Source organism: Lynx canadensis, chromosome B4, assembly GCF_007474595.2.
Source record: "Lynx canadensis isolate LIC74 chromosome B4, mLynCan4.pri.v2, whole genome shotgun sequence".
Taxonomy (NCBI): Eukaryota; Metazoa; Chordata; class Mammalia; order Carnivora; family Felidae; genus Lynx; species Lynx canadensis.
Window position 1 is genome coordinate 6,604,562 of NC_044309.1, and position 27,367 is coordinate 6,631,928.

The 27,367-nt window shown below is 50.7% G+C and overlaps 1 protein-coding gene across 3 annotated transcripts in view; it reads right to left on the bottom strand.

The window, feature by feature from the left end:
- Positions 1-27,367, bottom strand: part of SFMBT2 (Scm like with four mbt domains 2) — a 227,004-nt gene that overhangs the window by 188,840 nt on the left and 10,797 nt on the right. Inside the window, exons 1-4 of one of the 3 annotated variants that reach the window (XM_030321063.1) lie at positions 15,653-15,897; positions 13,528-13,680; positions 4,663-4,757; positions 2,278-2,518 (exon numbers count right to left, since the gene is read on the bottom strand). In XM_030321063.1, the coding sequence (XP_030176923.1) occupies positions 2,278-2,518; positions 4,663-4,757; positions 13,528-13,627 (436 nt within the window). In that variant the 5' untranslated portion in view covers positions 13,628-13,680; positions 15,653-15,897. Of the gene's footprint in view, positions 1-2,277; positions 2,519-4,662; positions 4,758-12,068; positions 12,442-13,527; positions 13,681-15,652; positions 15,898-27,367 lie in introns of those variants that run through there. The other 2 variants (XM_030321061.1, XM_030321065.1) reach the window with 2 other exon arrangements.

Below are 27,367 nucleotides of genomic sequence, written 5' to 3' on the forward strand. Positions count from 1 at the left end.
TCCACTGTATTCAATTTAACGAGAAAGCAAGAAAAAGTGAGAAGCTCTGAATAGACATTTCTCCAAAGAGCGCACCCAGGTACACGAAGAGACACTCGCCATCACTCATCATCAGGAAAACGCAAATCCAGACCACAGGGAGGTGTCGCTTCACACGTGCAGGATGGCTATCGTCACAGAGACCAGAGAGAACATGCGGGCGAGGATGTGGAGAAGCGGGAGCCCCCGAGCACTGCTGGTGGGAATGCCAACCGGTGCAGCCGCGGTGGAAAACGGTACAAAAGTTGGTCAAAAACTTAGAACTAGAGCTACCCTGTGACCCAGCAATTCCATGACTGGGCGTCTATCCAAAGGAAACAAAAACACTATGCCAAAGAGAGCTCTGCGCCCCATGTTCATCGCAGCATTATTTACAACAGCCAAGACATTAAAACCACCTACGTGTTTACGGGCAGATGAACAGATAAAGAAAATGTGGGGGGCGCCTGGGTGGCCCAGTCGGTGAAGCGTCTGACTTCGGCTCAGGTCATGATCTCACGGTTCATGGGTTCAAGTTCCATGTCAGGCTCTGTGCTGATGGCTCGGAGCCTGGAGCCTGCTTCAGATTCTGTGTCTCCCTCTCTCTCTGCCCCTCCCCTGTTCATTCTCCCTCTCTCTCTCCCTCCCTCTCTCTCTCTCTCTCTCTTTCTCTCAAAAATAAATAAAACATTTTAAAAAAAGGCAAATGACAGTGGTTGCACAGCCTTGTGACCACATCAAAAATCAGTGAACCACACACTTAAAGGGATGAATCTTACAGTATGCGGATCATAACTCAGGTTTTTTTCAAGTATAGATGTTGGGGAGGGGCACACTCACAAATGTCATCGCCTCTAAGGGCGCCAGGGGCTTTGTGAGCAAAGACGGGGTTTGACCCTGGTTGCCTGAGAAGTGACCGGTGAGCTAACCGCTGGGGGAGGAAGGGGTAACGCGGGCAGAGGAGCAGAAAGAGGTCCACGGGGGAGAAGAGACACAAAGGGCCCGTCTCTCTTTCTTCCAAGGCAATAAGGAGCCACGAGTCAGCTGAGGCCCGGGCAGTGCAGTCGGTCCTTACAAATGTCACAGAAATGTAACTCAAACTCCACGTGTCTACTATGACTGCCTCTCAGCAGGCTCTCAATTAGGCACAACCCAGACGATTCCCACCAATCGGAAGAACGATCTATCGGAACTCGGAACAGAAGACAGTATCGAAAAGTTCCGGGAAAAAGCCACCGCCCATAACGGTGGACAAGAAGAAGCTCGGAATTCAGCTCTGACACGTCACTTGTAGGTTCGAAATGAAAACATCGAGTCGGAATTGAAATAGGCAGGCAGTCCTACGGACACGTTCCAGGCGCCTGAGGATCAGCGCGGAAAGTCTTCAAGCGTCACCCTGTCATCAAACACGGAAAACAAGGTGTTGAGGTTCAAGTATTTGGTAACGCAGCTTTTCTCACGTACATGATCGCATGGGCTCCTTCCGTGCCTGCGTGACACGCAGGGTTTTCTCCAACTCTGCACCACGGCCAGTTTGAGCCCGCAATTCCCTGTGTGGGGACCGTCCTGTCCAAGCAAGGGTGTCTGTCTGCCAGCACCCGGCCTTCCCACCCGATGTCAGCAGCATCCCCTACCCCCTGTCATAACCAAAACAGGCGTTGCCAAAAGTCCCCTGGGGGGGTACAGTCACCCCAGTGGAGTACCCCGTCTTCCAGCAACGAAATGGATCTCAACTACACAAGCTCTGGCCATTCCCTCGAGAGTAATGTCATTTCTCTACATGAGTTTGGTTTTCTACGTGCCTCACACCCCGACGGTCTCCCTGCAAGAAGGCAGGTTAAACCTTCTAGAGAAGCCTGTTCCAGATGCTCGATGCCACTGTTCAAAACGCCCCGTCTCTAAGGCGGAAGAAAAGCCACACAACCCAAAGAGGAAACAAGACGTCAGTCATGGGCGTCCCTCAGCCCCCCTTTCCCACCCCCAACACCCGTGTGATGATCAGGCTCCAAAGCTTTAAGTCTGCGGAAGGCCACGGTTGGCTGGGCGGACGTCCAAAAACACACCCAGGTCCCCCCTCACTCTGGAGCCCCTCCAGCCACTGAAACTCAAGACACGTCGCGTCAAGCACCAGACCTCCCTCCTACGTCGGTTTTCGAATCTCTGCCAGGCTTGTCTACAAGCGTCACGGACGGCGATCGCTCGGGGACCAAAAGGCTTCGGGACGCGGGCCAGCTTGGCATCCGGATGCAGGGAGCTTACCATCCGGGGGCATCAAGGCCTTGTTATTCTGCGTGCACCACCCCACGGGGTGGAGGTCCGCTATCACCACATCACACCAGAAGTCGGCCCGGCGGTCCTCGCCGTAGCCGCAGTAGCGCAGAAGCAGCAGCTGGCCACAGGTGGTGATGACGGTGGCCACCCAGTACGTGTCCGGGTTGTTCTTATTGGCCACTTCTAATTTCATCCCCGGCTGGAAGTTGCTCTGAAGGCTGATCTCCACCTGCAGGAAAGAGAAGCACAGGGACGACGTCACTATGCCTGACACATCCGGAAGATTACAAGAGCTGCTAAGACAACGGCACGTAAGGGGCATCCGGGTGGCTCAGTCGGTTAAGCGTCCGAATCTGGATTTCAGCTCAGGTCAGGATCTCACAGTTTGTGGGTTCAAGCCCCGCACTGGGCTCTGTGCTGACGGTGCGGAGCCTGCTTGGGACTCTCTCTCTCCCTCTCTCTCTCTGTTCTTCCCCAACTTGTGCGCTCTCACTCTCTCTCTCTCTCTCTCTCCCCACCCCAAATAAATAACTTAAAAAAAAACACACAGCACTTAAAAACAACATTCCTGGGGTGCCCGGGTGGTTCAGTCGGTTAAGCGTCCAACTTCAGCTCAGGTCATGATCTCGCGATTCACGAGTTCGAGCCCCGCATCGGGCTCTGTGCTGACAGCTCGGAGCCTGGAGCCTGCTTCGGATTCTGTGTCTCCCCCTCTCTCTGCCCCTCCCCCGCTTGTGCTCTGTCTCTCTCTGTCTCTCTCAAAAATAAAAAATAAAAATAAAAACAACATTCCTATTGGCTTAGAACAGCGCTAAGAGGAATAGAACCGGACGTTCCGCTTTCTAGTAACCATGTTAAAAAAGCAAGATAAAACAGATGAAATTAATTTTAATAACGGATTTTACTTGACCCAACATATCCCAAATATCATGATTTCAAGACGGTCTTCATAATCCACAGAAGACCTATTGATGACTTGTTCTACGTCCTTCCTTCCCAAGGAAGCCTGCGAAATCTGGTGTGCGTTCTACCTCGACAGCATCTGTCTGGATGGTATACGTCTCAAGGGCTCAGGAGCTCCGTGTGGCTAACGGCCACTGCGGGGATAGCACAGCCTTAGAGAATGGGTCTCCTTTTTTTTCTTTTAATTAACGGTTACAGTCCATTAGGATCTACCAGCCCTCCCCTGAAAAGAAAGCTTTGGAGCCTGGTGGGCCGTACGTTCGAAAGCTAACAAACACATCTGATATCCGTGAGTAGCAGCTGCTTAAGAGATGATGGAATTATCCATAGCTTGTCCACGGGTCCACGCCACTTTTCCTTTAAACCCTGCACACGTGCATCCAGGAGAGTACAATGGTGTTAAAGGGGAGGTGGGAGAAATGACAGGATTAAAGAGAACAGAGTGGCTCCGTGTGGGGGGATATTGGTAACTTCCTGGTCCAGAAAGGAAGAAAAAGTTTGTGGGTCAGTACCTCTTTCCTACACCACCTGAAGGGATCTAGCTGAGTCATTCCACAATCTGAAGGGGCAAAACAGCCCAAAGCAAAAACAGGCTGGAAATGTGCCCCCAGTTTGCTCACCACCCTCGGGCTAAGAGTCTTTGCCCCGGAGAGCCCAGTGAGAAGGAAAAAAAAAAAATGTTTCTTGGAATTAAATTTTCATTTCCAGCAAAGAAACTGTAATGCCTCAGAACTCCAGTCCTGGACATTCAGTCTTTCCCTTGCTAATGGCATATTACGAAAAATCTCACCCATAAGCAAAAATCTGATAAAAACCTTGATCTTTTACTTCCTGGGACTTCCCCTCGGCTGGGCACACTATTTGCATTGCTCAAAGAATATTATTGCGAAAATGATTTTTTGGTTTGATACAAATGTGCCCTGAATATTTACGGGGGATTTCCTCTAATTTCACTCCTCTGCCCCCAAATGGCTACAAGACTTTTAGGTGTCCTGTCAAAATAAAAATATCATTTCCAACTAAGAGAATACACAGCCATTACATCTCCTGAGATACTATTACTTATCACATGTACTTGCCTAGTTTGCTGGCTCTTTATTTGCATCAATCAATCTTTCCTGTCTCGGGCCGTGTCTACTCGGGCTGTTTAGGGTACAGAACAAGGATAAGGTACACGCTGAGCTCCCCCTCCCCAGGCCCAGCCCCCCGTTATCAGAAGAGATAACGTACAAGGATAAGGCCCATCTTCCCCACAGCTCTCTGCGAAAAGCAAACAGACATGTGTCCGTATCTCCTCCTGATTTCTAAGAAATCCTGGCTCAATTTCCCTTTTCTTCCCCAAGGTTCAGCATCTTCCTGCAGATGCCCCTCCCACCCTCCAAATGCAGAAAGAGAAGGCGTGTTACATACATGTTTGAACGACGTGTGAGGAGCCGCGCTGGCTCCCGTTTCTTCCAGATACTCTCCCCAGTTAAAGCCAATTTCCTCCAGGCTTGAACCTTCTTCTGTTGAAAAGACAAAAAAATAAATACATAAAGTCAGAATATCAATACCAGAGCGAAGAATGGAACGGCACCGGCCCTCAGTGAAAAGCAGGAAATCCGTGATGCAGGAGACAAGCAAATTCAATGGGTTAGGAGAACACTATTACACGCACAGCATCGTGGGCTGACTGCAGAATGTTGACTAAGAAAAGGAAACACTGGAGAAATTCTACGTGAGCTACACCGGCAAAATCCAGGGTAAAATTAAGTGTGTTCTCAGGCAAACGAAATGAGATTTGTTTCGGGGCACAGTTGCCGCGTGTTAGCGTATTCACTTGGAATTAGCCACTATCACTGTGGGCACTTCATGCTTCTGGGAGGTCGGACGACCAGGTAAAGGAAACCACTGGGCATTGAGGAGGCACCTTAATGTACAGATGAACACCTCTGACTACTGGTCACTTACCACAGCTGGAGGTTACAAAACAACAGCACAGATTGTTGGTGTTGTAAGGGACCTTATTAGGAAGCACGAGCCCTGACGTGATTCCAAGGAAAAAACTATTTGAGGTCCAGAAGGATCGCTCCAGGATGTGAGGTCACCTAGCAAGTTAGTGACAGAAGCCGACCAGCTGTCAATCAAACAATTCTCCAGGCATTGAAGACTGTGCGTAAGATACAATCTGTATCGTCAAAAGACACCAGATAACTCCTCTTGAAGCACAGGTAACGACATTATGGCGTAGTTTCAAATGGAAAGAACTAATAAGCTGTAAACGTTACTTTCACCTATCTGCAGGGCTATCATAAGGAACACAGAGCAGTCGGGGGTACCCACGCATGCAGATAGGCAAGAGCTTCAAAAGTTTAGATTCTCTTTTCTTGCAATACCGAGCAACGGGTGTGGATGTTCAGCCTGTGTGTCTTCTACAGGCAAGAAGCCTATGTCACTGGCCAAGAATAAACACTGCTTTTGGTCACGTTGCTGATGGAGAAGTGGTATATCCTGGCAGGGAGGCCAGCCGGATCGACAACAAGGGACTCTAAGAAAGGAAGCCTTGTTCTTGCGGGCTATCGCTGCCTTTCTTTCCACGAGAGGTTTCTTTCGTTGTCAGTAGGAAAAGTCATTTCCTTGGGAGGCTCCGCGGCGTCTCAGAAATCGACAGAAGGTAATTTTTGTAAAGCCGGATGACGCGAGGCTAAACGCAGTCACCTTGCGTTTTGTCTTCTAAATCAAAGTTGCTTAAGCACGGCCTCCGCAGATCCTACCCCCGTCAAGTGGCTTGCAATTAAACGTCCAAGAAAAACAAAAGCCTTCTGAAGAGCAAACCTTTTCCCCTTGTCGTTCTCCCAACATCCTGCTGCATCAAGGGACTTAAGTCCTTCCACTGGAAACACGCTCCCCGAAAAAAGTCAGCGGGTCCTCTAGCCGCCAGCCAACGAGAGATACTGCTGAGACACAGTTATGTTCTGGAAAGTACCTCGGGGGGGTGGGGGTGGCGGGGGTCACCCAGTGGGTGGTCTGACCCACAGTTCTTCTCTCCAAAAGGCCGCAAGCATCGATTACCAAGTCTGTTTCCTGAGGCACCAGCCAGAGGCATCCCCGCACAGCACTTACATGCTCAGGGGGGCTGGCGAGGTGCCTGTTTGGCGGCTAACTTGTGGCAAAGCAGGTCTGGAATTGCTGCACCCCCTACTTGTCCAGCTCAGCTCAGCCCACGCCACCGGCAGGCCTCGCCCACTCCAGCTGTGGGTCATGCACGGAGCCCCACAGAGACACCACACGGTCACGGCAGTGTCCTAAGAGCCACGCTGTCCTGGGCTGGCAGCTCTCTGCTCATTGCTCTGCAGGCATCACCGCATTTCGTCCTTCCAAGAACCCTGACAGACGCTTACTACCACCCCCACCTCACGGAAGAGAAGTCGGGAGCCCCGCAAGGCGAGGGAGCCACCGGGACCACGCAACTGTCTGGCCGCAGAGGCCGGAGCCGGCCCAGGCTGTCTGTTTCGAGCCGGAACGCCTCCCAGGCGCCTTCCTGGTCACCCTTCTGCCCGATCTCACGTGGGGCACGTCCACTCCACCACCACGACCCGTTCGTCCTCCGGGAGGGTCCAAGGCGGACTCCAGGGCCGGCTTCTGTGTTGGCGAGCATTAGAACATTCCAGAGCCAAGCCAGGAGGCGGGAAGATGCAGGCGACCCGGCAAGGCGGGAGGCAGCAGCCAGGCTCGGGGAGAACAGAGGGCGCAGAGCCCCTGGAGTCCTTCTGCAGGAGGACACAGCGAGGGGAAGACGTGGGCATAATACTCAGTCTTGGGCCTTCAGATCCAGAAGGTCCTGGCAGAGCCCCTGGGTGAATGAACAGCTCCCGAAGGTGGAAGGGCCCTCCTGGGGGGTGATCGCTTCTGTGACATCAGAAACATCTGCCTGGAGACGGGGCCCCCAGGAGCTGCCCGCCGCAGCCAGTGCCTGGGCCTACAGAGCTCCGATGGGCCCCATCACCGCGCCTGGAAGGACCTGGGGACTCGGTCACTTGGAATCAGCCGTGAGGGCGAGACCGTGGGTCACATTTCTCAGCTTTGGGGCGGCTCCCCGCAATGCTTCCTGCTTCCGACAGCCCCCACCTAGGCTGCGAACATCCTACCCCACATTTTGTTCTCGCCGAACCTTAATTCATCACAAACCGTGTTTCTCTTCCCGCGATACACAGGCCATAGATGCTTTCATGCTCCCTCGGGTGCTCGTTCAAGTTCCCAAGAGATGGAGAGGTCCCCCCTGTGACTCCCAAGTGAGCCCCTGAGAACACGCTTCAGGGGCGTCTGGGTGGCTCAGCCTCTCTCTCTCTCTGCCCCGCCCCCCATTCTCTCTCTCTCTCTCTCTCTCTCTCTCTCTCTCTCAAAAATAATACACTTGGGGGAAAAAAAAAAAAAAAGAACACCACTTCGGAGAGTTGATGCCTCCTGCAGTCCAGAGAAAATACTTTAAATTTTTTTTTACTTTTTTTAACGTTTATTCATTTTTGGTAGAGAGAGACAGAGCATGAGCGGGGGAGGGGCAGAGAGAGAGGGAGACACAGAATCCGAAGCAGGCTCTGGGCTCCGAGCTGTCAGCTCAGAGCTCAACGCGGGGCTGGAACCCACGAACTGTGAGATCCTGACCTGAACCGAAGTCAGACACTCAACCGACTGAACCACTCAGGCGCCCCCGGACAAAATACTTTTAAAAAGAACCCAGAAGTCAGATCTGGAATGGGATTTTAAAAAATAAAGCTTTTATGTCCCGCACTGGTAGTTTTGACAATAAAACCGCACAGCAAACTTAGGGTCCCCTACAAGAAGTCTTTCCCAGTCTGTGACTCCTGGCACATCCCCCCGGCACACACATCCCCAACAGCCGACTCTCTAAAGACGTTTCAATGAGCAACAGATAAACACACACGCTGTTTATGAGAGGAGGTCTCATAAACCCAGAGCAAATATTTACAGCTGATTCATAAACCTCTGAAGCCTGTAAACATTTTATCAGGGAAACCCTGACAACCTCCCTCCTCTGCGAAGGCACCAGTGGGAAGCATTTTTCCCCACGATGTCATGAAAACAGACCATGAAACGCCACCAAGGAAATTTCACAACTTAAAAGAAAACAGGCATATGCTCATTAGCGGCCATCCAGTTCTACAAAACAGAAGGCTACTTACACGACCAACATATTTATTTCATAACAGCTAGAAAAGGAACACTGATCGTTGAGGTGCAAGCCACTTGACGGTGAAAAATGGAATGAACGAACGGCTCACACACCTTTTTTGAGGTAATCAAGTCCTGGGTTTTGATTTCACTGTCTGAAATAAGGCTGCCTTTGCAAGGCTGACTATTAAAAGTCCCTGACTGCTAACTACCCAAATAAAGGAGTATCGGCAGGTTTGAAGTGAATAAAATCTTAACAGAACACGTTCTCATGTGCTAGGTGTTCTTCATAAATAAGGGAAGAGAAAGGGAGGCATTAAGTCTTTGCTATTTCACCTGCTGATAGTCTGGTCACACCATCACAAGGTGTAAAAAATAGTTCCACAGAGTACATTAAATAGACACACAGGATGAACGAAACTCAGCTGGCCAACACCAATCCGAGGGCTGAGTTCACGGCTGCAGGACGACCCCAGGGAAGCGGGGACAGTCACTGAGCACAGAGGTCCTCACCCCCATCTGACCACCCAGGCGGCCAGAGAGATTTTTTTCAGAAGAAAGAAAACACATAAAAATTATCCAATCACCCAGCTTGGTTGGGAAGGACAGTAACTATTCTAGAGAGAGGGGTTTTTTGGTCTTTCCTTTGTTTTAATTTTTTTACTATTTATTCATTTTTGAGAAAGAGAGAGAGAGAGAGACAGAGTGTGAGTGGGGGAGGAGCAGAGAGAGAGGGAGACACAGACTCTGAAGCAGGCTCCAGGCTCTGAGCCGTCAGCACAGAGCCCGACGCGGGGCTCGAACTCACAAACCGTGAGACCATGACCTGAGCAGAAGTCGGACGCTTCACCGACTGAGCCACCCAGGCGCCCCGCTTTTTTGTTGTTTTTTTTTTTTTTTAACAGGGAACATTACTGAGTCACACAGCACCTGTTCCCAGCACCAGGCGTAAGAGAGCTCTATTTTTCTAATAAGAATGTTGAAAAGCCTGTGGGACTCCACTCAATGTATTCCTAACACCAAAATAAAAAAAATAAAAAATAAAAAAAAAAAGCCAGCCCCCGTTTCCAGCCTAATTCTCTTTACTCTGAGGCCTGCCCGTTCTAAACGCACAACACCGCTTTATCTACAGACCTCATCAGGAAATTACATTTGGCCAGCCTGGAAAACTAACGTCAAGGGGTCTATTTATCACCACGCCAGCATACTGCTCTGCTTAATTTTATCACGGCAGAAGCCTAGAGTTCCAGAAATCCAATTCTGGTCCACGACCTTCTCTATGCAGCCCGTGCCGATGCCGTCCGTTCCGTCTGCTGGCGAGGCCCTTCGGTTCACCTCCCTGCGCTCATCCCGCTGACGTCCTCAGTGTTCCTGAAAGGAGGAGGACTCTTACACCGTGCCTGTTTCATTTACAGGACTCGAGTGCCAGTCGGAGTATTGTTTGGAGCTTTCCTTAGGAAAAGAGGCAACGTGGAAGATGACAAAGCTGTTCGTGAGATTCAGAGTCCACTGGTTGGCGCTCGAGTTCTCAGTTCAGAGGGATGGACCGTCCGGACGAGGAATGGCATCCACTCGGCGTCGGGCGGGCAAACACGAAATCAAAACCCCCCGGGAGCAGCTGGCGGAGGCTTCTGTGGTTCGGCCCCGTCGCGCGGGCAGAGAGGAGCTGTGGGCACCTACGGGTAGTCACGTGCTGGGGAGGTACAGGCACGTGTCACATCACACGTGGGGAGAGGGGCCAGCAGACAAGAAGCTGGGTGGTGCCGGCACCCCAGAAAGTGTGTGTGCGCGAGGAGAGGGGGTACGCACGTCGCATTTACGTGCCAAGGGTGACGTCCCCCTGCACGGAAGCGCAGGGACAGCCCAGTGTCACCGAGCACCGTATCTGGAGCCTCAGGATGCCTGCGGTGAAATCCAGGCTCCAACACAAGGGCCAAGTGACTTCTCCCCGTGGTCCAGTGGCCTCCTCTCTAAAACGGGGATACTGAAAGCAGCTCTTTCGCTGGGTCATGGAAGGGTAAACTGAGTCAACGTACAGAAGGACCTGAAGTGAGTGCCTGCCATACAGTTCGAACTCAGGATCACGTCCCCAGCTGTCCCAGGTCAACGTAGAACCAGCTGAGGAGCACTGAACGAGCCTTCTCCTGTTCTGATCCGTAAGTCTCGTCTGAAACGCCTCTGGGCAGAAGAGCCTTGTCACCAAAATGATGTGCTGTCCCTAGCGTGTCACGCCCGATACCAGATACGCCAGATACCCTCCAACGAGGCCACCACCGAAACTGTCTTAGGTATCAACAGCTCAGAGGGGCCCCGCTTGAGAAAATCCACTTCCTGACGACTCATACCGGAGTAGGTTCTGTGCAGTCGAAGTGTGAGTTTCTTCCCCAAGTCGGCCTCTGCTCGCCACAGAGAGTTCTATTAGACCGTGCTTTAAACTGATTTCTCCCCCCCAAAAAAAGAATCAACACATGCAAAAAATTAAAAAATTTAAAAAAATAAATACATAAACTGATTTCTCCTTTAGGGGTCCACCTTTGTGGCACCACCTGTAAGTCTCCCCCATGCATAAGAGCTTACGGGAACCCCAAGGAGAAAGGACAGATGGGTCAGATACGAGGGGAAAAAAAAAACTCTGGAACCACAATCTGCAAATGCTAACATAATTCAGAGCCACTCAGAACTCCTACTTCTTTTTTTTTTTTTTTAAGTTTAGGTATTTATTTTGAGAGGGAGAGAGTGTGCATGAGCAGGGGAGGGGCAGAGAGAGAGACAGAGGAGGAGAGAGAAGCCCAAGCAGGCTTCATGCTGTCAGCGCACAGCCCAACGTGGGGCTTGAACTCACGAAGCCGTGAGATCATGACCTGAGCCAAGGTCAAGAGTCGGGACGCTTAACCGAATGTGCCACCCAGGCGCCCCAGAGCTACTGTTCGTTTTAAACATCTTGACGTCTTATACAAATCAGGCCGCGTATGGCACACGAGCAAGGAAGCCCCCATGCAGTGAGTGCCATGTGACGGGCTCGGCCCAAGCACACCGCGGCCAATGACAGAATGAATCTTGCGCTTCCCTTTCATGGAATCACCCCAAAGGAAACGTAGGATGAGTAATTTTCCTGACACCGTATTATTATTACCGCTGGGTTTCAAAATCTACTTCAGCTAGAGAGATCTACTGCAGCTACAAGAAAACGAAAAGCCAACACACGGTTGGTTTTTAAACAGTTTTGAAAACACACCTTTAGAAATGATGCAGGAACAGACATCAGATGTGCATCCAACGAAGTCACAGTGAAAGCCCAGGGAACCGTAAGTGGAAAAGTAACCCCTTTCAGGAAACGTAAGACAGACTTTTCTACAAAGCGTATTTGTACTTAAAGAACATCAAGCCTATAGGACGGAGTTTCCTCAGGAAGGAATTTCCATACTTCCGCTGTGGGACAAGGACTCAACTATGCCTCTGGAAGTTTCCTCACTCTGGCTTTCTTTCATACAGAAAAATCACAAGGGGTGGGGGTGGAGGACTGGGCTGATTCTGAAGGAGACGCTAACATCTTTCAACATATTTAGGCAATAATCTCAGGGGGGTTCCAGATTTTTTGCAGATAAAGATACAACTTGAGAAATGTAATGTAATCAATTCGATGATACCAAGCAATCTGTAATTCTGTCATTGACCGCAGTCATCAAAATATGGAGACGAACTTCGTGACTTTTCTGGATAACGGTCAAATCTCCCACTGAATTCAGGATCAACATTTTGTACATGAATTCACCAGAGCAAACGTTCGAGATCCAGACAGCTGAGTTGCCCTTATTTAAGCTGCTGTAATGCAAATACAGCAATCCTTTGAAAAAAAACAAAAAACGAAAAACCACTAGTGTCTTTTTAAAACGGATTCCTGTGTAAGTATTTAGAAAAACATGCTTTCTAATAAATTCACTGATTAAATATTAAAATTCAATCAAAGACTGGCTTGGCTTGGTGTGCTTTGGTTTTAGTTTCCTTTTTTTTTTTTAATCTTATTTTTTTAATTTTTAAAATTTACATCCATGGGGCACCCGGATGGCTCAGTCGGTGAAGCGCCCGACTTCGGCTCAGTTCACGATCTCACGGTTCATGGGTTCGAGCCCCGCGTCGGGCTCTGTGCTGACAGCTCAGAGCCTGGAGCCTGTTTCAGATTCTGTGTCTCCCTGTCTCTCTGCCCCTCCCCCACTCATGCTCTGTCTCCCTCTGTCTCAAAAATAAACAAACATTAAAAAAATTTTTTTTTTAAATTTACATCCAAATTACTTAGCATCTAGTGCAACAGTGATTTCAGGAGTAGATTCCCTGGTGCCCCTTACCCATGTAGCCCATCCCCCCTCCCCCTCCGGTAACCCTCAGTTTGTTCTCCGTATTTACGAGTCTCCTCTGTTTTGTCCCCCTGGTTTTAGTTTCCTTAAAGGGAGACAGACCTCACCACGCACTCACATGACCTAAGTTCCTTTCCCGTTAGGGAGCCCTCGGAGAGACATGCTGAGGTTCTGGAGAGGGGAGAGAAGGCAGGGACACCCAGAGCTGGGGCGGACCCGCTCTCCTGCCTCTCTGGGCACGTGGGAGACAAGGATGGCTTTCTCACCTCCCTTGCAGTGGTGGCCACACGTGACAGGTTCCGGTCCAGAAGTTCTGAGCGAAAGTGAGCTGCGTCTTCTGAGTCGGAGCATTTCACTGTTGACTCGGGAGCCCCCAGCCCCGCCTCCCCCGGAACAAAAACCACCACCCGCACGTGGCGCACCGTAAGACCGTGTGCAATGAGTCAGCGAGGGAATGCCCGCTACCGCGTCTGAAATGCCATGAACGTAACGTCGACATTTACGGGGTTACCCACTGAGATTCTGAAGCGATCCGTCACTCCGGTGTCACCTGCCCCTCTCTGTCCAGCATCGGGAATACTGATTCTGCACTAACTTTCAAGAGGCCGCAGGCTGACGAACAGGACAGCAAATCCTAGCAGCGGGCAACGTGAGAGACCTAGGAACGTCTGCCCCGCTGTGCCCCGAACATCTTCGGGGAGACACGGGTCACTAAATCGAAGGGGTCAGACAGATCCAGAAAAGAAACTCCTACCTGAGTCGAGCCCTCCATTACCGTTCGCTGAGCTCTGCTGTCTCTCCAAGGGCGAAGACAGTGGGTCTGGCATGTTGGAAACTGACAAACCGCTCTCCATGCCTAACGAGTAAGGGTCCCTCTTCTCTTAACGCATCCTGCAGGAAGGATCACCTAAGGGCAACCAACAAAGGAAAAAAAAAATCAGAGGCTCTTGATTATCCTCGGTTTATAAAGGCTCCAAAAATAACAGTATCTGATCAGCGCTGTTGCCCTGTCATTATCACACGCAGGCTCAACGGAATGTTGATGATAGAAAATACCAGAAATAAAGACTGAGGAGCACGCATCTACATGCAGTCCACACACAGGTCCCAGCTTAGTGAAACCCACCGGTTTTCCATAGGGCACGATCGTCACTGAGACGAACACACTTCTCACCAACACCATCTACACAGGGAGCCCCAATCTACCTCGGCACGGCTGGCAAGACAGTCCGCCACCCACCCCTGTGCTCCCCTCTCGCTATGCCGTGAAGCGGCAAACCTCCGAGACGTCTGCTGTGTCCCAAGCACGGAACTTCCAAACCCACTTAAAGTGCCAACGTTCGCAAATGCGCTTTTTGACCGATTAGACTTTTCCTCCAAGAGCACGGCTCGCCTTCACTTACTCGCATGCCGCGACGACAGGTGGGAAAACAGGGAGAACTACAGGCGCCTCTCGCAGAACCTACAACTGAGCTCATTTCCGTTACAGCCCATGGAAGGGCCAGACACGATACCCCTCGGGGTCGGCCGCCGACCCCGCTGACGGTTAGACACAGCCGTGTGGGGCTTCTAAATCTTTCACTCACTCAGCATCTGCTTTTATCTCACAGCTAGATGGAAGTTCAAATCGGCAAAAGGGCAAGGATGGATGAAGAAAAGGATAGCGCCCCTATACCTATAAGCAGACTATTTTGTCACTCCCATACAGTAAAATACCTTTTAAGGATACCACACGCACACACACGCACACACGAATACACGCATCCCTCTTGGTGCTCTTCAGTTTACCTTCCTGTAACATTATTTTGAGGTTTTGTCAAAACTACAGGTCCAGGAAAGGGTACCAGCCATCTGTGCAAAGGCGGGGAAAAGGCAGAAAGCTCTCACAGGAGGAGACGGGAAACGCACTAGGTACGTGGTGCTGGAATTTAATCCCGCTGTATTTGATTATCCACCTGTTTATATAAAACACTACGCCAGACACTGTGACGGGAGGGGACTCCAGAGCCACCTCTCAATCAAAATACAAAGAAAAGAAAATACCTAACGTAGAGTAGGAACCTAAAAACTGTCTAGGCTGGGTCTCAAGTGGCAATCTGTGCATCTTGCTAGTGCAAAGGTAAGGACACGAATAGGAAATGAAATGACAAATTACCAGGCAAATGTAAACCACTAGGAGATTATCTCTTACTCGTTCCACACTCTCCGAGCAAGGGTGCTTATCGTATTTTCTGGAGCAAAATGAGAGGGGACGTGGTCTGAGGGGCAGACGTCAGGACCAGCGATACAATGTAAGCCGGGCCTGTCCAGGAAAACAGGACAGCCCTGGTCAAAAGGCGGGGTACCAGACCCAAAATGGTTTCTGTGGTTTGTTTACAAATCACATAAAGGACAGGTAAATACCACGCCCTCACTGCAGCGCTGTGTGGGGCAGAGAACACAAGGCAAAGCAGTCTTAATCCTGCCCTCCAGCACAACTAAGACAGACGGTGCAAGAAACTTGGGTGCATACGGGAACAGCTTAAACCTAAGTAGAAACTGGATGTGTTTTTCTTTAAATAATCTTTTTAAATGAAGGATTAAATAAAGGAATCCGTTCAACAGATAGATGGGTGCCAAGATTATTTAAAATGGAGGGCATTGGCAAAGCCAGCACTTTAACATTGAGGCTGGCTAATTTTACCCCACCGACATCAGGTTGCTAAAATAACCTCACGATGAGAGGCAGAACTGCATTCTCCTAGGAGAGTTCTTTTCCAATCGCCATTACAACACAGATTCACGAATTTATGGGGAGCCACAGTCCTGGGTATTTCGTCCCCCTCGCGCTGCACCCAACAGACCAGAGAGTGGAAGAAGAGGCCACCAGGGCGACTCACGAGCTCTCGTGACTGGATCTTACAGTGGATGGCAGTAGTCACCGGTCTATCTCTAATGTCACTGGAATGAAGGAGCAATCACCGGTGCAATCTGCAGAAAATTCAGGTGTTGAAAAGAAAGCGCGGCCATCCCACCGGGTGCCCAACTGCCAACGATGACGTCAACAAGCAAGCGCAGCCATCCCACCGGGTGCCCAACTGCCAACGATGACGTCAACAAGCAAGCGCGGCCATCTCACCGGGTGCCCAACCGCCAACGATGACGTCAACAAGCAAGCGCGGCCATCCCACCAAGTGCCCAAGTGCCAACAATGTCAACAAGCAAGCGCGGCCATCCCACCGGGTGCCCAATTGCCAACAACGACGTCAACAAGCAAGCGTGGCCATCCCACCAGGTGCCCAACTGCCAACGACATCAACAAGCAAGCGTGGCCATCCCACCGGGTGCCCAACTGCCAACGATGATGTCAACAAGCAAGCATGGTCATCCCACCAGGTGCCCAACTGCCAACGACGTCAACAAGCAAGCGCGGCCATCCCACCGGGTGCCCAAGTGCCAACGATGACGTCAACAAGCAAGCGTGGCCATCCCACCAGGTGCCCAACTGCCAACAATGTCAACAAGCAAGCGCGGCCATCCCACCAGGTGCCCAAATGCCAACGACGTCAACAAGCAAGCGTGGCCATCCCACCGGGTGCCCAACTGCCAACGATGACGTCAACAAGCAAGCGTGGCCATCCCACCGGGTGCCCAAGTGCCAACAATGACATCAACAAGCAAGCGCGGCCATCCCACTGGGTGCCTAACTGCCAACGACGCCAACAAGCAAGCGTGGCCATCCCACCAGGTGCCCAACTGCCAACAATGTCAACAAGCAAGCGTGGCCATCCCACCAGGTGCCCAACTGCCAACAACGTCAACAAGCAAGCATGGCCATCCCACCGGGTGTCCAACTGCCAACGATGATGTCAACAAGCAAGCATGGTCATCCCACCAGGTGCCCAACTGCCAACGACATCAGCAAGCAAGCGCGGCCATCCCACCGGGTGCCCAAGTGCCAATGATGACGTCAACAAGCAAGCGTGGCCATCCCACCAGGTGCCCAACTGCCAACAATGTCAACAAGCAAGCGTGGCCATCCCACCGGGTACCCAACTGCCAACGACGTCAACAAGCAAGCGCGGCCATCCCACCGGGTGCCCAAGTGCCAACGATGACGTCAACAAGCAAGCGTGGCCATCCCACCGGGTGCCCAAGTGCCAATGATGACGTCAACAAGCAAGCGTGGCCATCCCACCGGGTGCCCAACTGCCAACGATGACGTCGACAAGCAAGCGCGGCCATCCCACCGGGTGCCCAACTGCCAACGATGACGTCAACAAGCAAGCGTGGCCATCCCACCAGGTGCCCAACTGTCAACGATGACGTCAACAAGCAAGCGCGGCCATCCCACCGGGTGCCCAACTGCCAACGATGACGTCAACAAGCAAGCGCGGCCATCCCACCACGTGCCCAACTGCCAACACGCCCCCACTTCAAGAACACATGCAGGGAGCCCACAGGGTTAAAACACACACCCGCTAGCAACGATGGAAGTTTGTGTGTGAGTTTACAGACCACCGGATCACCTACACAGGGACACAATGCCCACCGACTCCAGGGGCATCCAGACGGCACAAAGAGAGGGGCAGATGGGGCACGCTCTGGAAAACACTGCCTCCCTCACAGCGATCCACTGGAGTCCGTCAGGGGACCACCAAGAACTGGGAAGGCAGAAGGATGAGCCCCTGAAGGTATCGGGGGTGGGACACTCGGAGCAAACAGAGTACCACAAACCGCCCGCACAGAGCGCACCGCCATGGTAAGCTGGTAAGTGACAGGAAACACCACGGACGCAGAGAAGCACAGCGAGCAAGACATGGGAGCCGGGATCACCGAGATGATGGTCAGGCAGGACCTGAGCAGGTGCTGCCTGAACAAACTCAGGGCCGCACCCCAGCGAGAGGAGAAGGTTCTGCCTGAGCGAGGACCCGAACCCCTGCGCTCCACTCTGTGGTCAGGATTTCATTCCAGGGGGTGAAAAGATCAGACGTGTTCCAGGAAAGTCGCTCTGGCAGCTGGATGCCAGGCAGACGGACAGACAGGGACAGGACTGAAAAGAAAACAACGCGGGCGCAGGTCTGAACTAAGACAGCAAGGGAGAAGAGAAGGAAGGAAGCTCAGGGCGTATCTGACAGATGCAGCCCAGGAAGCCCCAACGTTAACAAAACACAATCTTGTCACAGCTGGAAGGCAGGTTCTTAGAAGAAATCACTTCATTTGCCACAGCCAGTCCTCCACAACTAACGGGACCTAGGCAGTGCCCGTGGAAATAAAAATTAGGGGGGAAAATACGCCGACTATGAGAATGACAGACCATTTCACAGAAATTTACTTCCAGTGGAGTCTGTCGGGGGAGCCAATCTTACTGGTGACAGCTGGCCCAGAAGATCTGCCAAATGAAAACAGGATTGTGAAAAGCAAATCCTTTTCCTGACTACAACACCCGAACCCCCCCAAAAGGCTATTTTTAAATTTTTTTTTTTTCAACGTTTTTATTTTATTTTTGGGACAGAGAGAGACAGAGCATGAACAGGGGAGGGGCAGAGAGAGAGGGGGACACAGAATCGGAAACAGGCTCCAGGCTCTGAGCCATCAGCCCAGAGCCTGACGCGGGGCTCGAACTCACGGACCGCGAGATCGTGACCTGGCTGAAGTCGGACGCTTAACCGACTGCGCCACCCAGGCGCCCCGCAAAAGGCTATTTTTAAAAGGAAGTGTATTTCATTCTGATCTTAAAATATATATAACTTCAAGACCAACGGTAAAACTTTCTATTAATGAAAGAACTTTTTTTTTTTTTTTTGACGTGAAAAGAAGGCTGAGAAAACCGGGTTTTTAAAGGGTAACTTCCTGTTTTTATAATACACCTGTGATCTGGTGCAAAGCTATTAATCCTATCATAATTGGCTCTTCTTGTCTCTAAAGTTGTTGAACGACAGAATTATAGTAACGGGAGCATCTCACAAAAGTTGTTTTGGCTCAGTGATAAGAACAGTGAACTTGGAGAGGAATAAGGTCACTATCGAGCTGTGTGACCTAAGCAAATTACTTAACCTCTCTGTTCCTCAAACTTCTCATGAAGGCATAATTAGATTAAATCAATGGCCCTTTGAAACCTAAAGTTCTGGAGTGCCTGGGTGACTCCGTCGGTTAAGCGTCCAACTCTGGATATCAGCTCAGGTTGTGATCTCGTGGTTCATGAGATCGAGCCCCACGTCGGGCTCTGTGCTGACAGAGTAGAGCCTGCTTGGGATTCTCTGTCTCCCCTCTCTCTGCCCCTCCCCTACACATGTGAGGATTTCATTCCAGGGAATTCACTCCTTCTCTCCCCCAAAATTAATTAATTGAACTTCAAATCTAAAGTTCTATGAATCTATCAAGGCTTTTTTTTTTAAGTGGTAATGGTTTATTTGCTGCATTCATATTACCCGTTTATCTGAAAGAAATTTAATATAATCAGCATCCTCCCCCTGTAAATTCTTTTCTGCCTCCTCCAATCATTTGGAGAGTATTCAGAGAACGTTAACTAATTTTAGCATAAGGCAAGCAAAGTCTTGTTAGGACGAAGATGCGCAGGGAAGGACACTCACTAGGTACTATCCTAAAGCTAACGAGGAATTTATTAGGGGCTTTTACCTAATCTGAATTAGTTGCAGACCAGCAAGATCCAATAGAATTTTCCATACCTTACATGGTCCAACACAGTAACCACCAGCCACACGTGGATCTCAATTTTAATTTTAATTAATTTATAAGTCCTATTGGCTGTCGTCTTACAGAGTACAGCTAGCCCACAGCACAGACAGGCCAAAGTTGACTATATCTGAATTTGGAACATGTCCTATATACCCATCAATTCTTGGCTCCCTTAAAAAAGTTTTTTTGTTTTTTTTTTTAGTTTTATTTATTTTTGAGAGAGAGAGAGAGAAAGAGGGAGGGAGGGAGTGCCAGCAGGGGAGGAGCAAAGAGAGAGGGAGACACAGAATCCGAAGCAGGTTCCAGGCTCCCAGCTGTCAGCACAGAGCCCGACTCGGGGCTCGAACTCACGAGCTGCGAGATCATGACCTGAGCCGAAGTAGGATGGTCAACCGACTGAGCCACCCTGGTGCCCCTGTCTTAAAAACGTTTTAATTTAACGCCAGCAAGCTAGTTAAAAGAGGACACAGGAATTTTAAAACCTAGGGAATTTCACAAAGAGACTTAACAGCTTCCCCATGAGCCTGCACAGATACTTTATAACAAACGCTGTGATGTAGCAGGTTTGTATAGAATATGCGGCATTTCTGTATCGATCTAATTTCAAAGAAGCAGCGATCTAATAAGCTAAGTTATGTGCATCGCACTAAAATCACTTCTTGTTTTCTTTCATCTATACATTCAGGGAAATCATTCCAACTCAAAAAGGTAGTCAGACATCAAGTGTTTCTGGGAAGGGAAGAGGAAAAAAGTCCACAAAACTGACTGTTAACACATGAGTCAAGTATCAATGGCTTATCTGATACTTATTAAAGGGGGAAAAGTTTGCTAAAGTTTTTTATGACTTCGTGGGGATTTAGCTCCACGCATTCTCCAGACCAGCCACTATCAAAAGGTCACCGAGGACTGTCAAATAAGGCATCGATTTAAACGCACCGAATCCATCACTTCAAATAGAACTCAAGGGTAACATTATAAATATCAAAAAGAAAGCCACCTGGATGAGTGGCAGATTTAAACCTTACTTTAGAAAGACAGGTAACAAGCCTTTTTTAACCCAGGCGACTACAAAACGTATTTATTTTGGCGAATGACACATCCCATTTGCCCTTTTCCAACAACGTTTACTTTTTCCTTCCCACAAAAGGTACACGCACACTCTGCAGAAATCTAGGAAAGTAAAATTATAACGGAACAAATTAGAATCACTCGTAATTCTAACACCCAGGCACAACCATTTTTGGGTGTATAGTATCCCCTCCTGACGGCTTCTCTGTGGCGTTTGAGTGCAGGCAGAATTTAGAAACTCACGTTTCGTTGACCATTCCGCAGAGAGCACATGTCCCCACGTCATTAAACTTCTTTGAAAACATGACTTGAAATGGTTGTACAATCTTTACTATAACAATCTATTTACCGTTCCCCTCCTACTGACCGTGAAGCTGTTTTTTATTTTTCCCCATCATCAACGGCGCTGTGCTAATCATCCTGGGCCCCAAACCCTACTGCGTCTCTGAGCCTTCCTTCGCACGGAATCCCAGAAGTTAGATCAGGGGCCAAACTCAGGAACACATCTAAGCCTCACGATCCACGCTGCTAAAACACCATCCAGCCTGCCAGGCCCCCTTCTTCGCTTACAGAGAGCCTCGCAGTGACGACAGAATGAATCTGAGATGGGGCGTCTGGCAGCCTCAGGAATTCGAGCGTGCGACTCCTGATCTTGGGTTGTGAGTTTGAGCCCCCTGTTGGGTACAGAGATTACCAAAAAAATTAAATGAACTTTGAAAAAAAAAATAATCACTTAAGAAACAAAAGGGCATGTATCTGAACCCAACCTCCTCCGGGTCCATCAGGGGTGTTTTGTTTCCCCTTTTTCAATGTGACATCAACCAACAGCATCATGCCATTGCAACATACGGTCCTCATGTGAAAACACTGTTCATATCCTTCCCACATTTCAATTCTGTTGGTATTTCATATAATTTTTAAAAATTTTTTAATGTGTATTTATTTTTGACAGAGAGAGAGAGAGAGAGCGCGAGCAGGGGAAGGACAGAGAGAGAGGGAGACACAGAATGGGAAGGAGGCTCCAGGCTCCCGGCTGTCAGCACAGAGCACCACGCGGGGCTCGAACTCTCGAGCCGTGAGATCATGACCTGAGCCGAAGTCGCACGCTCAACCGACTGAGCCACCCGGGCGCCCGTAGAGCACCCACTCTTGATCTCAGCGTCATGAGTTCAAGCCCCACACTGGACGTGGAGCCTATTTAAGAAAAAAAGAAGAGGAAAAGGAAGAAGAAGAAGAGGAAATCGTCTCGCATTGTAAGTAGTGTTCCTTAAAGAATTCCAGTTATCTCAATTTCATTTTACAAAGTCAAGCTTTGCTACACCCTCTGCCTAAGTCGGGCCAGGCTGTTCTCCATCAAAGTGTAGCAAGAGTGACGATTTTATGAAGAACTCATCCCGAACTCTTCCTAGGGGAGCCATTCTCCTAACGGATCTATGTATCTGGACACACCTTTTTTCCCAGGTCTCTTTTCTCAAATAGCAAGAGCGGAATGGATCGTGCAAGCTCCAGGGACTCCTCCCACGGTGTCCCTCATTCCTAGCAACGCCCTTGTCCTTCAAATCCCTCGGGTGACCGCTCTGGTGTTCATCTCCGCGCCTCTGATAACACCTCGCTTATTAACGTCTCAGTTTCCGTCATTATCGGGTAAGGCGCTGGCACGCCGCCCGCTCTCCCTCCCTCCCGCCTGCCCTTCCCCTCCTGACAGGCGTGATTCAGAGCAGCAAGGCTCTGAGGAGATGCCCCAGCCGACCCCACAGCACCTTAGGATGCCTCCCCTTCCTCAGACAGCTCTGCCTCTGCTCTGCCCCGATCCAGACTAACTGCCTTCTCTGCCGGGCTGGCAGGTGGCATCCTGAGACCTGGCCTCTGTCTCTTTTGTAGCACATCCTGCCTTCTGGGTCCCACACCTTCCCCGTTACCGGTTTTCTCTCTTGGGATGAGGCACGTTCCCCACCACGTTCCTAAGAAAGGATTTAGGCGGGAAACATTGAGGTCTTGCGTGGTTGAAAATGTCCTTACCTACCCTCCCATTTTAACCAACAGCGTAGGCGGGTAAAAAAAAAAATCCCAAGCTGGAAAAGCATCCTCTCTCAGAGTTTCGAGGGCTTCCTTCCACATCCTGAAGCTTCCACGGGAGAAGTCGGGCAGCAGCCCAGTCGCCGGGGCTTCTGAGGTTCTGAGATTTCACAGTGGCGTGTCTATGGCAATCCGCTTGTGGTTTCGGGGCACACGGGCTTCTTTCGAGTTTGAAATTCATGTATTTCGGTGCTAGGATATTTTCCTGAATTACTGCTAAGTTCTTCCTCTCTGTTTTCTGTTCTTTCGTTCAAAGTCATTCAAATGTCGGACCTCCTCGATCTCAATTTTCTTTTATTGTTTTTAATATTTGTTTTAGAGAGAGAGAGAGAGAGAGACACACAGACTGCGAGCGGGGGAGGGGCAGAGAGAGAGGGAGACACAGAATCCGGGAGCAGACTCCAGGCTCCGAGCTGTCAGCACAGAGCCCGACGCGGGGCTCGAACCCACGAACCGCGAGATCATGACCTGAGCCGAAGTCGGACGCTCAACCGACTGAGCCACCCAGGCGCCCCATCTTTATGTTCTTCTAATGTACCACCCCAACTAGAATGTACCATCAGCTACTTCTCCCTGCTCTTCTGTGGAGCTTCCCAGTTTAATTTCAGAAAGGTCTTTTGAGGGGCGCCTGGGTGGCTCAGTCGGCTGAGCTTCTGACTTCAGCTCGGGTCACGATCCTACGGGTTCGTGAGTTCGAGCCCCACCTCGGGCTGTCTGCCGTCAGCACAGAGCCTGCTTCAGGTCCCCTGTCCCCTGACCCACGCACCCTCGGTCTCCAATAAATAAACATGAAAAACATAAATAAACAAACTCCTTTTAAATCCTCGTAATCCTCCCCATTCCCATCCTGTCCCGGTTCTGTTGCCTCTATTCCATCCCTGTGCTGATCAATGATCTTTCTTTAAAGACCTCTCTTCTCGCCTCCGTGAGAGAAGTTCTTTTTCTCTCCGTGGGTTCCTGGTCTCTGCATTTGCCTGTTAGGCGCCTTGCTCAGAAGGGACGTGACACTTCGGGGTTCCTCCCGTTCGAGAGGCAAACCGGAGGGGCTGGCTGGCGCCTCCGGGCGCAGGTGAGGGTGGGACCCGGGGACCCGTCTGGAGGCCTGCGGGGGTCGTTCCCGGAGGAAACCCCCGCGTCTCCGCTCGCAGGTTGGCCGACACACTGGAACGAGTCTCCCGTATCCCGCTACGGCGGGGCTGGACTCTGCCTGCTGTCGCTGCTGGGCAACGGAGCCTCCCACACCCGCTGTCTCCCTTCCCCGCGAGGAGGCAGGTGTGGGCTCCACGAGAGCCCTGCCTCCTAAATCCGAAGTCACAGAGGCGTCCGGCCCCAGCGTTAGATTTCCGCCGATGAGAGCCCGTCAATCCCCGTCCTCCCTTCCTCGCCCACGACTGACCCATACACGAGTTGTTCGTCTTGATTTTGTTTTCTTAGACACGATCGGTGTCACACTCTCGCCGTGCCCCGATGGAAACCATAATTATCCAAACGCAGGTAAAAACGTGAAGCTGTTCTCTGCCGCCACGGGGCTGCCTCACCATCCGCCACCCCTCGCGTCTCCTTCGCCCACGGGCAGGGGCCAAAGGCTCGCTGCTCCCACGGGCTCGCTTTCGAGAACCGCGTCGTGTTAACAATAAAAGAAACGGCGCGTTTCTTTTCAAGTTACCCGCTTAGCCACAGACCTTTCGAACCGACCGGCCCTGGAGTAGAGTTCAAGAAACTCACGGTGTCCCCAGCTGGCAGACTCAGAATGTCAAGCTTGCTACTCTGAAACGGGAAAAGGTTTGCGGTTGCTTGTTCTCGTCTCGTGACTCAGAAAAGAGAACCTCCGCCCGATAGGAAAGAACACGTGAAGGCCTAAACTCAAAGCCTACGAAATTCCAGACCCGCGCTAGCTGCCCGTGCATATGTAGCACGGCGAAATCACAGCGGAACACGGCCTCATTTCACGCTCCGGGAATCTGAAGATGAGCTCAGGATACCTCACCTAAGCTTAAGATCTTTCCAAATATTTCCATAAGAAATTCCAGGGCCGACGGCAGCCAACGGTTCCCACAGTAACATCCCGTGTCTTCTAAGCCACGGTTGTGACCGTCACCTCTGAACCTCCCAATCCAACGGCACGCGTCACTCGAGGGCAGAAGAGCGAACGCAATCTGGGGTTACAAACGGGCTGGGGCAACGCAGAAACACAGCAGCCTTCCGTGCTACCTGCTCGAGAGGAGAAAACCCAACGAAAGGGCACACGAGCCGTGCACCATCTCAGGGGTTCACTTACTGGCTGTTTACCTACAAATTATTTCGGCAGCGTTAGCCACTTATTTACCATAAAGAAGGACGAGGCCTCGAAATACGCAGCAGAATCGATGATGCAACAACACGTCTTTGCATCAAGGTAGCGGCGAAGGGTTTTGTGCACCCCAAATCTGCCTCCACGCCACGAACGTGCAACACCGTCCTTGGGCTGGCATACGACTGACACCAAATACTTCACACAGAAGAGCCTGGTAGAGGCCTTCCTGAAAAAGCAGGCGTCTCAGAACGAGCACAGACATCATCCCACTCAGCCCTGACCTCTTCAACAAACCCCGGGGTTTCCCTGTCACCTGCGAAGACTGGAATGACTGAGAGCATCAACCCGAGTTTCTAACAAAGCCGAGCAGCCTCCTACTTTACGGGAGATTTGTATCTCACAGCATACATCCACGCGTAGAAGGCATTTTCGGTAAATTAGCCCACGCGTCGTACGCATGATCCTTAAGAACGCAAAAAGTAAAGAACTCTGACAAGGGATCCTTGTGTCGGCTAGACACGCATAGATAATGTCTAATAATCAGTGCCTAATTTTCTGAGGGGGTTTTACGTATTCATTACTCCAAGCCGCACAGATGTATGGCAACGATGCTTGAGAGATACCGCACACTCGTAAGCGTGTAAAGAAGCACCTCCTGGAAGGCAGCCTGGAGAGCTGCGCAAGCTCCCTGGGGATACACAAAGCAACTAAAGAGCATTTCAGGTGTTTACTTGAAGCCATGGATATAACCATAAAATTGGGCATGAATCAAATTTTATAAATCACATCGTCTAAATGCATGAAGGAGGTTTCCTCCAGTGGAGGAATATCATGATGCAAAGCCGGTAGAAACACCCTAATTTACCTTGATTAGGACACAACATGGGAAACGCAACGAACCCTGCAGGGATCGCAGGAGACCTGGGCTTTGCACCCGAGTGTATGCCTGGCCTTCAAAACACAGCCAGCAACCCTGTTCTCATCTGCAAAACGCAGGGACAATTCCAAAAAGTCTCCTCTCCCAGGCAAACATTTCAGGCAACCTGGGCCTTCACCCACCTTCCTTATTAAAACTAAGAGTACGCGGGAGGAGAAAATAATACAGCATCCCCTTCAAGGGAACAGAGACTCCAAAAAGGACACACTAGTCCCATGGTCTGAGCTGGATCCCAAAAGCTTTCATAAAAAGAGAGGAGTCAGGACCTAAATGCCCAACTGAAGTCCGTAGCAACACAGGGATGAACGGGAAAGCTGTCCTGTGTTCTCCGGCTGGCCGGGAAGAGAAAAGCACACTCAGTTCAAGGGGTTTTTTTTTAATGTTTGTTTATTTTTGAGAGAGACAGAGACAGCACGAGATGGGGAGGGGCAGAGAGACAGAGAGGGAGACAGAGAATCCGAAGCAGGCTCCCGGCTCCGAGCCGTCAGCACAGAGCCCGACGCGGGGCTCGAACTCACGAGCCGTGAGATCGTGACCTGAGCCGAAGTCGGACGCTTCACCGACTGAGCCCCCCAGGCGCCCCGGACTTTCAAAGCCCCTTCTTAACTAGACCACGTGGCAAATGAAGGTTGACAAGTACAAGTGACAGGAATAAAGACAAACGTGTGGGATGACAGTGCAGCGCTGAGTGACCACGGGTCGACACGTCCGTGCCAGTCGTGGCAAATCGGGGTGAGCAAAACAGAATCCACCTCCAGCGATCAACACACAGCCAGAGGCTAGAGTGGTGATTTCACATCTGGTGTTCGTCCGTGTGCAAATAAAAGAGTTAAGTGTGATGAAAGCAGAGGAAGTCTAACTTCGTGAGTTGGGATCAAGAAGGATATTAATGCATAAACAAGTGGGCTGCCTGGAAAAGTACATGCTTGCACTCAGGGCCTCCTGTCACGCTGATGACGTCTGTCCTCCCGTTCAGACTGTACGGGCTAACTACCTCCAAACACTCATCCTCCTCCCCAGGGGCCTCCAACCTGAGGCTCCTCCTTCCCTGTTTCCCACTTCTCCACCCTTCGAAAGGCAAATCCGGTCTCCCCCCCGGCAGGAGTGAGGGCAAACACCACACTGATCCAAGCGAAATGTTGGCGGCGTGCTTGGTCCTCCGACCCCCTCGACTTTTCTGTCCCTTATCCCCACTCGTCTTATGCAGCGTTTCCGCAAGGTCTCCACGGGGCTGGAGAAGCGGCGTATCTCCTTCAGAAAGAGCCCCCACGGAAGCCTGTTTGGCACAGTCCCTTAGGGATCGCTAACCTACGTCCTGCACCACTGGCCACTTATCAAGTGCTAGATCCCCTCTTCTGCTGCCCAGGGAGCATCTGTGCTTAGCACACACCCAAGACGATTATGACTGGATACTCAAGATGACCTCTACTGAAGAGTGTTTGTTTTTTTCTAACCCACCCAGAGGGAAACATCCTTTCCAACATGGAGGTGAGAACAGAACGATGGCGACAAGGGCCAACCCGTCCTTTGCAAGGGTGAGGT